The sequence below is a fragment of the Plectropomus leopardus genome, chromosome 3, assembly GCF_008729295.1.
Source record: "Plectropomus leopardus isolate mb chromosome 3, YSFRI_Pleo_2.0, whole genome shotgun sequence".
Classification (NCBI taxonomy): domain Eukaryota; kingdom Metazoa; phylum Chordata; class Actinopteri; order Perciformes; family Serranidae; genus Plectropomus; species Plectropomus leopardus.
This window is the reverse complement of record NC_056465.1, coordinates 31,218,861-31,229,095: the sequence shown is the minus strand read 5'-3', so window position 1 is coordinate 31,229,095 and position 10,235 is coordinate 31,218,861. Positions and strand designations below refer to the sequence as shown.

The 10,235-nt window shown below is 37.7% G+C and overlaps 1 protein-coding gene across 1 annotated transcript; it reads left to right on the top strand.

Moving 5' to 3' along the window:
• The first annotated feature begins 3,465 nt into the window (after positions 1-3,465).
• Positions 3,466-5,021, top strand: si:dkeyp-51f12.2 (uncharacterized protein LOC100151460 homolog). The gene is made up of 2 exons (XM_042512555.1): positions 3,466-3,782; positions 4,784-5,021. Exons 1-2 carry the CDS (start codon positions 3,466-3,468, stop codon positions 5,019-5,021), a joined length of 555 nt encoding a protein of 184 aa, XP_042368489.1.
• The last annotated feature ends 5,214 nt before the right edge of the window (positions 5,022-10,235 follow it).

Sequence of the window (10,235 nt, the reverse complement as noted above, 5' to 3'; positions counted from 1 at the left end):
TTCCTGCGAGGAAACTCCAAACAGTGACTCCTGATCACCTCTTCACTGCGATAGGTGAGCAGGTCTAGGTGGTCTGTCAGCCCTGCCCCTGCTCCACACTGATTGGTTGATACTGACAACTGGGTGGGACCGAACGCCAAAGTTTCACGCTCATTGGCCAAATAAATGACGTAGCGAATTCTACAGCAGTAGCCTTTCTGAGGTTTAACCAATCAGAGAGCAGAGAGGCTGTCACACCATGCACACTGTCCCCATCATGGATGTATTGTGGCTCTGTTACAAAATGAAAAAGTCTGACAAGTACAGATATACCATGGTTGTATTATAGTGAAATAAGAAATACTCACATTACTCTGTTTAACAATGGTTAAATGCAACCAAGTACATTTGCTCAAGAACTGTACTTTAGCGCAAATTTGAGTTAATTGGACTTGATTATAGTCTTTTCATGCCACTTGAATACTACTACACTACATTTCAGTGGGTAACATTGTACATTTTGCTTAAATACATGTGTTTAAAAGCTCAAGTTACTTTACAAATTAAGATTTTCACATAAAAAACCTAACAAGAGTTTATAAAATATGATGTTTTCTTGAAAATGAAAAAAAAAACTGTTTATATGTGTACATCTGAAATGAATAGTTTACTAATCAATTCTGATTGTCCAAAAAGCAAAAAAATAGTTGGCAACTCTTTTGATAAACAAAAGTTTAAACTAAACTAACTAATCCGCTTTCCTCTCTTTTTTTCTATATTTTTGGAATAATTTTGACGTGTTTTTCTATGTTTTTTGGAATAATTTTGAGGGTTTTTCTTTCAGTTATTCTAGTTATTTTTTCTATTTTTGTAATTTTGAGTGTTGCTTTTACTAATATTTTTCTTATAATTTTAATGTTTTTGGGGTGTTTTTATTTTCTTTATTTTGAGTTTCATGGATTTTGTTGTTTTTTCTAAAATGTTGGGGTGCTTTTCATTTTTATTCAATTATTTTTGTTTGTTTTCTTTTTTCTTTTTAATTATTTTGAGGGTTGGGGGTGTTTGTTCTTTTTGTTATTTCTCTGCACTGGGTACTTTTACATTTAATACTTGCAGTACTTTTTTCCTGATTATACTTAATTACATTTACTTAAGTGACATTTTCAATAAGGATTTTTACTTGTAACAGAGTATTTCTATTGTGTTATATTAGTTCTTCTACTGAAGTAAAGGAACTGAATACTTTTTCAACTTTAAGCAACTATGTATGAATATTCCTATTTCCAGTGTTTGGAGAACATATACATTCAACCCTAATCAACTCTTATATGAAGCCTATTTTTACTGTCAGTAATATAGTTATTTAATTATTTTAGGATTTTTTTTCAATAATATGTAGCAGGGCTGTAGCCAGAGTTTTAGAGGTACTAAGGTCAAGGCCTGCCACTCCTTAAAAAAAAAAAAAAAAAAAGATTTTTTTTTTTTTTTTTTTTTTTTTACAATTTTTGGGGCTGTTAATACTTTACTTTATTTGTTCAGTTAACTGTTATATTTTCTTTAGTTATTTTTTCTGTAACTTTTTGTGCTTCCACTTTTGAGAAAACTGTAATACAGGACCATACGACAAAAAAAATTTTAAAAAGTTAAAAAGTAAAAATCACACTTTTTGTCTAAGTGCTGCCACGCTAGTGTATGAACAGGTAAATAATGTGAAACCAACCCCCTCCCTCAATATGTCAAACCAGATGTGAATAGTGATCAAAAGAGCATGCATCTTAAACCAATAATAAACAGAGGATAAATACACATTATGGCTCCTACACAGCAGTTAATGGCTAACTCAAGAAAAACAGCAGCTGCAAATGTCCGCAAATTGGAAATGCGATGAGATTTGGGAGCTCGCTACCCCTTTGAGCAGAGGAATAGATCAGCCAGCAGATAACAGCGATGGTAAATTATTGTTATTGTCATGTTATGCCATTGTTTTTGTTTACAGAGTGCAGTCGATGCAAATGTAATAAGTCACACTAGAGGCCAACGCTGTTGTGTTAACCATCATGCCTCTTTTAGTTCCGTGATGCCAGCATGCTATCTAAAATCATACACAGGAGCAGCATGATGCCTCCGTTGTTTGGACATAAAGAAGGGACTCTGTAGTGGACCTATAGTGCCATCTCTGTGTAAAAAAAGCTATAGTCCTCAAAGCCACTGTAAGGACAAACATAAAGAGCAGATGTGTATCCATCAGAGGGTTTAACTAAGGGAATGGCTGCAAAACAAATTAAAACTGTGTAGTTCATGCTGCAAAATTTAAAAATTGTATAAAAATATGGCGGTGAACAAACAGAAAGCTAAGTTACGGCTTATATGAAAAGTTTCAGAATCTTAATAGTATTTCTCTTTTAAGTCCTTCTGTTGTTGTTTTATATTTTTTTGAAATAAAACTTTGTAGGAAATGAGTTACTCATACAAATATTCTAAGTATTAAGTTATAATAAGCTTCAGCTTCAACCTACACCTTTTCAGTCGACACATACATATGTGTGTGTGTGTATGCTAACAGGGACTTAAATAAACTACTAATACTATTACAATAAAGACCCATCAGTGTCTTACTGTATAGATTGCCAACAAAATAATATTAGGTTGTTCATCAGCCCATTTGGTCAGCAATATGAACAAATTGTTTTGAATAACATTGCAGGGATCCTGTTTTCAGTGATTGTTGAAAATTAAGGCCTCCTTTATAATGCTGTCAAAGTATTATCTTTGGTTGTTTCGAATCTGTTATTAGCCTACAAATAAACTCAACGGCCAAACATTCATCTCTTAATTTGACTTTTGTAATCCGACACATTGAGACCACAAAAGCTTATTCTGTTAAAGGAAGTTGGCCTAAATTTCACTCTACTTCATGTCCAATATGTCCATTTATGTTTAGAGAAGCTGCTGTCACACACGCACGCTCACACACACACACACACACACAGACACACACACACACACACACACACACACACAGGGCTAAAGTGGTACCCTTCAGACACATTAGACAGAGGGAGGGTGGGGCACCAGTAAAGATTTCTTAATGGGCTCTGCTGTCTTCTCGTCCATCTGCCTTGATGATAAACACTGCTAGTCCACTTTAGCCTGATGCGCATCAAAGCCTTTACCGTTGTATTTTTCTTCATTCACCAACAAACCATTAATTTCAACACTTTTCCCAAGGAGCTGGACATTTACAGAGTGAGGAGTAACACTTGGACTTTATGATCAGCAGCTTTTTGGGGGAGATGGAACTGATGGGAGCAAATAAGTAAGATTCAATGGGACTTCTGTGACTGTGGAGTAAATAATTTGGATGTCTGGTCAGCGTCAGAGCGCACGGGGAGCGCACTCCGTGGGAGTGTTTGAACGTGAGTGACACTATCCAGTCGGTCACAGCCTTCACAGTAACCTCAGACACAGCCCTGGTCCCGGAGGAGGATGCCTTCCCTGCACCACGGAGCAATCTTTGTCGGAGCCTTCCTCATTGTGACCGGGGGCTCCACAGCCTTCCTGGCCTCATACCAGAGCCGAATGCAGGCTTTCTCCCTCTGCTGCGTGGTGCTGGGGGTGGTCATGCTCATCCTGGGGTTATTCTGGGCTATGAACAGCAAAAGTGCCGCAAACTACAATCACCAGGATTTCGACCCGGAGTGTCCACATTATCCATACAACGACTCCCCCAACTTTAGCAGCCATGCCCTCTTCACGCCCCCAGGGAGCCGCTTCCCCGAATCCCAGTCAGTGTTTCTACCCAGGTGAGTAAAAAAAAGGTTTAGATTTATTACTGTTTTGCACAGTTCAATCTGTAATTGTAAGTGATTTTATCTTGAAGCCAGGAAACAAAACTCGTACTATTTATTTTAACATATTACATCACTTATTCCCAAGAAAAGATTTTTATAAAGAACCTAAACAATGTCTGCTTTGCCATGTTGTCTAATTCCTTCTCTCTTGCAGCTCGTCATTTAATGACATCAGAGCTTCAGTTATCAGGTATCAGGTTCCTTCAGGGATCGAGCTGTTCATAACTGTCCCGGAGGTTTGGACACAGTTCCCGACAACTGCACCTTTTAAAGAGAAATGCCAATTTTGGACTTATTTGGGGTTGTGGTGCCCAAAAAAATGTATCCACTGATTTACAGAAGTCTCTTTCACAGTGTAAGTCAATGGGGAAAAGTCTTTTTGTACCCAATGGCATCATGTGGTGGACTTGGAAGTTGTAATTACACTGTTTGACCACTATGTAAAATTGTCTTCAAAGCTCACAGAGCTTGCCTGGCCCTGGCAGTCTTTATGCTAAGCTAAGCAAACGGGCTGCTGATGGTAGCTTGATATTTAACACAAACACAAGAGTGGTATTAATCCTCTCATCTCTCGGCATGAAAATGAAAATTTCAAACTATTCCAGGATTCAGGAGTGGGTGCCATTGCAGTCCAAACACTTTGCAGTTTTTTTCTTAAACTAAAAAATCTGATTAGCTCCTGTTGTTTGGTTAAAAGTGTGTATACGTGGCTCATGTTTATGGCTGTAATTCAAAAGCTTTTTATCATCCTGCACAGCCCAGATGTCTATTATACCTTTGTGAAACCCAAATCCTGCATCTGGCAGGAAACACTACAGACAGAACATGACTCCGACTGATCGCTACAACCGCTGACACCTCAGAACTGTACTGTACATATCAATTTATGTTTGTTCTGGCCTCATAAGGTGTTTCCACATGATTTCTTACTGCAACTGTTTCTTTGAGTGCAGGACAATGGAACGCCACAGGTACGGTGCTCGTGGGGAGGACTTTGACTACCCTCCCATGGACCATGGTGGTTTCAGTCCATCGCCTCGCCCTCCTCCATGGCAGGAACCCCCGCCTCCCTATGAGGTTGCCATCAAGACCACATGCAGCTCAACACACCTGCGACGCGCTTACTCAGATACACACCTGGCAACAGAGCCTCTGTTTGGACAGTCGAGAGAGATCAGCTTTGAGGTGTGACGCTGGACGTTACAGGCGCCACGTCCCTCTGTACATCGAACCGAGACTGGAGGTTTAACTCTGACTCTGCAATAGCTGTCCTCTGACGGCAAAACCGTCATCAAAAACTTGAAGCATGTTTCTCTCTGATGGTGACCAGTGGGTCCTGCATGCTTTCCCTAGGTTTTCTGTACTTTAAATGCAGGTGTAAATGCATATTTAAATATATGGTGAAATTAAAAGTAGATCGCAACAGAGTCAGACTTAGCAGTCCAACATAAAGCACCAAAAAAGAGGTGTAAAAACTGCAGGTCCTGGTTTAAAGGGGGGGGGTTTACGTGCTGGCTTATATTTTTGCACATCGCAGTGACTCTCAGCCTTTATGCTAAGCTAAGCTAATACAGACCAGACACATTAGGGACAGGTCACATCGGAGCTGTATATAACATGCTCATTTTATCTTAGCCCCATGCATTTTTTTTTTTTTTTTACTGTGGTTTGATTCCTAATCAAGACAATCTGGTAAGAACTGCTTTACCTTATCAATATGGACTTCATAACTGTTTTGTAATGCAAAAAAATGGAATTGAAATCATGGGATTTAAAATATGCTATTAACTGTGATTAAGTATTGAAATTCTGTGATTAATCGTGATTTTATAAAAATTAATCATTTTACAGCCCTCAAACCAACGCCTGAAATGTTCGCTGACTCAGAGAAGCAGATATTATAGGGGAAAAAAAGTGCGAAACCAGGCCTCCATAAAGTGCGTTGAACTTTGAAGGCAATTTTCATGGTGGCCAAATTACAACATCTGGGTCAGTCACATAATGCCATTGGGCCCAAAAACACTTTCCCTCCATAGCTTTACACTGTGAAATCAGTGGATATATTTTTTGAGTTTCACTACCATTGCGAAATTATTCATTTCACTATCAAGATTTGATCCACATGGTCCTATAACATTTGGAAAGTCTAGAAGAGATGCAGGACTAAGTCATTTTTATCCTCATTCAATTCCCAAATATGTAATCATGATAATCATAAATATAGTTTTTCCCTGGCTTTTATTCTGTTGTCCCAAGACATTTTCCCTAGTTTTTAAATTCAATTTGGTTTTATAAGTCTGCTAATTTCCTACAATTTGTGGAACATTTCTTATCAAGTTGCCCAATGCCTTTTCCCCTCTTTGTTTTTGAAAGAAATAGCACCAATTTACTCAGGGTTCAAAGGTTTTAAATACTTTTGAAAGGTGCCTAAATGCAGTAAAAGAAAAGTGATGTTGCTTCAGATTTCAATGTGTTAAGGGCATCAGTTTCCATGGTAAGAGAAGCACACGAGAAATCCATGATTTCTTGAAATTTCAGGTCAACAAATGTGGATAATCCTCTGATCCCCCTGGTGGCTGCAGAGGAAAGTTTCCTGTTTGTTTTCTCTTCTATCAAACAACGCAGTGATCTTTCATTCTTTGGGAATGTCGGAAACATCATCCTGACAAACATCACATCACGATCACATGAAGGAGATGATAATAATTCAATTCGGGAAACTAGTGCCCAGGCCCATAGATGTTTTTTTTTACTTTGTGTGCCACACATGTAGGCCTACTCATCAGCTTTTTGAAAGCAGGGGAACGATGACTCATCTGACCATGTGAGTTTTTCCACCGCTCATTAGACCACTGCAGCGAACTGGCAACACGGCCTGAGCTGTAAGTAACCATAGAATCCCTCTATTTTAAAGGAACGTACCTGTGTTTTTGCATATTTTGGTTTTAAATATGTACATAAAAAAATGTTTTTTCTTCCTTCAAGACATCCATTGACATCCATTTCATCCAATGGAATGTTGAAATCAACTTGCAGAGACCTTAAACTTTTGTTTGAGGAATCAGAATCATTAATTAGTTTTAAAACTCGTAAGCACGAGACTTTCAGATGCTGGAGGGAATCTCAAATGTGAAAAATCATTTTTACAAATATTCTCTCAAATCTTGAGACACATAGAACTCTAACCAGGACATGATTGGACATAATGGGGACAATATTCAAAGAAGTAAAAATGTAAATTACTTCATGCATCAAATGAATGTATTTTAATGTAAAACAAGTCTTTGTTAAACTTTTGAAATCTGAGCAAATTGGCTGGATTTCTTCCAAAAACATGGAAAAAGAGTGATGTACAACATAACCAGAAATGTCCCAAAAATTAGCAGAAAAATCTGTAAAAAGTTACAAGAAAAATTATCTGAAAATAAGAAAATAATAAGAACTGAAAAAGAAAGAAAATGACCACAAGAAAGTACTAAAGAAATAAGATTTTTTTTCTTTTAGTAGTGTCATGATCCTGACCTAACCTAACCTTGTTTTGTAGACATTTTCCCATCATTTTTTTGATAATATCTAATCCCCCTTAGCTAATTTTCAGACTAATTTCTTTCAGTCATTTCTTGCCAAATTGCTCATCGTGTTTTTCTTTTTTTCTTTCATGTTTTCAAACCAATTTTCCCAGCTTTCAGAAGTTATTATGTGAACATGTTGTTATATGCTAGTAAATTGTATCTGAATGCAGCACAAGAAAACTGATGTCAATGCGGGTGATTAAAGAAATAAAGGGATTCATTTGATAACCACTATGTTTTGTTTTGCAGTCTCTGCAGGTTGATTTATATGCCATAATGAAAATAATAAAATACTATTAATAAAAATGCACAAAATTTGTATGTAATTCATTGCAAATTATGTAAAAGATGCAAAAAACAAAAGAATGTTGCTATATTTCTATTAGTTTCTCGACATACTGGTGTTTATCAACTGCCTCGCCACTGATTTAATTTCACAGTTACAAAATTGTCAAAAATGTACACGATTTTTATGTGTTATTGTCAGCCCTCACACCACTGTTATACTGTCTTATTCGTGTGAATGAGTCCCACAGCCTTCACCACCTCTGAAATGAGATACTGCCCTGAACCCATGACCACAAATACACTGTTGTGATCTCTGACAGCACAAGGACGACTGACTTCAGCTGCTCTGATGGACCTGCGTGCGCACACACACACAGACAGACACACACAGACACACAGACACACACCAGTATGTCCACACACACAGACACACAGACACACAGACACACACAAACACACACACACACACACACACACACACACACACACACACACACACACACACACACAGACACACACACACACAAACACACACACACACACGCACACACACACACAGACACACACACACACACACACACAACACACACAGACACACACACACAGACACACACACACACACAGACACACACACACACACACACACACACACACACAGACAGACACACACACACACACACACACAAAACAAACACACACACACAGACCGACACACACAGACACACACACACACACACACAAACACACACACACACACACAGAATAGCTGATATGAATCACAAGATTACAGATCCCCCTTGTTGTTTTGAACAGTTTCTTTTATACCTCTGAATATGCATGCTTCTATGACTGATATGCTTTAATCTTGGAAACAGTAACTCAAGGGAACATCTTGCACCATGTTTTTATTGTGCGTATATGCAACTTTATTTAATAAATTTGTGATTAAGGACAAAATATCTCACTCATCGACCAACCATGGTCAATGACCCCAGGCTCTGTTTTTGCTAAATTCTAGTCTTCACTGGTAATAACAGATACAGGTATATTTTTTAGTCTAAAGGGGTAATGACCCGATTAAGTGCTTCAGGTTTTTATTATGCTGATGTGAGTGCGGTTACATGTGCGGGAATAAACTGTGTGTGAGGCGTATAACAGTTATGATCATATTCAGGATGTGGTGTTTACATGAGCACAGAGAAATCAAGCTATTCATGTTTCCCGAATACATCCCAGTTTCTTTACAGCAGAAACAGCAATCCAGCTGGCATATTTGGGTTTTGCTGAAAAGGAATATGGAGTTTGCATGCTAAAACACATACATGGGATACTCCAACCTGATCATAAACAGGATTATGTAAATCCATAACAATTCTGAGTGACAATGCATCTCTCAGTCAGGTTTAAAAAAGGTAGTTCTGAGGATTTTTCAGCTTTAGCTAACTCACAGAAACAAAACATTCTTGGCCCTTGCAGAATTATATTACATGTCAAAAAACATGCAAAAGAAGAGAGCTACACGGAGTGAGAAACTAGAAAATGAAGATAGAGTTTCATTAAATATATCATTAAAAAAATCACATTTTGGCGTAAAACACTTGATTTTTAGGGGCACAAGCGTGGCCACGCATGCAGCAATTCCATGAATCATTTTTCATGGCAATATTGGTGCTGGAAAAACAGCAACAACATGCTGAAAACAGACCTGTGTAATGGCTAAAAAGCTTCTAGCTCATTAAATGACGGCCATTTTTGTTGTTTGTTGGTCGCAAATAGTGATCTGCAGCAGTCTGCAGCTCAGCGGGCATCTTGCCGAGTGACATGCCATTCACTATCCCCTCTCCTGATGAAAGAGTCAGCTCATATATTTTACTTTAGAAAGGCTGGTATGATATGTACGAAATGTGCAAATGTAACAAATCAGTGGTTTGCAGAAACATATGATGCCAACATTTTCTTCTTACAACTGGTCTGTCAAAAAACAAGTAAGGGTGGGGGCGATGTTATCAATATTTTGATTAATTCTTTTAATTATCAGAATCGATCAATAAAACTTTATTTAACTTCCAAACAATCAATGCACTTCAAAGTGCTTTACAAGCAATTGCCAAAAAGGATGTTGAAAAGGCTGTTGCAGCAGTTTGGACACTAATGGCTAAAAGCAGCATCAGCAAACGCTTTTGTTCTGCTTTGTGGAAGAGCTAAAAGAGAAGAACCAGAGGATCTGAGGGGCTTTTTCCTGGTTCAGAATCAGAAAAAACACTTCTGAGATGTAGCCTGGTGCATAGCCATGTAGAGCCTTATGAAGTAATAAAAGAATTTTCAAATCTGAAAAAAGGGAGTTTTGAATCGTTTAACCCTCTGAAACCTGAGCAAATTGGATTGATTTCTTTAAAAAGACAATGTGCAACCAAAGAAGAAATTCCCTCAAAATTAGACATTCATTTTGAAAGCAAATTACCTGATTTTTTAAAGAAAGAAAAATAAAGTTACAACAAAATATAAGGAAAACAAGACTTAAAAAAATGAACTTAAAATATAACAA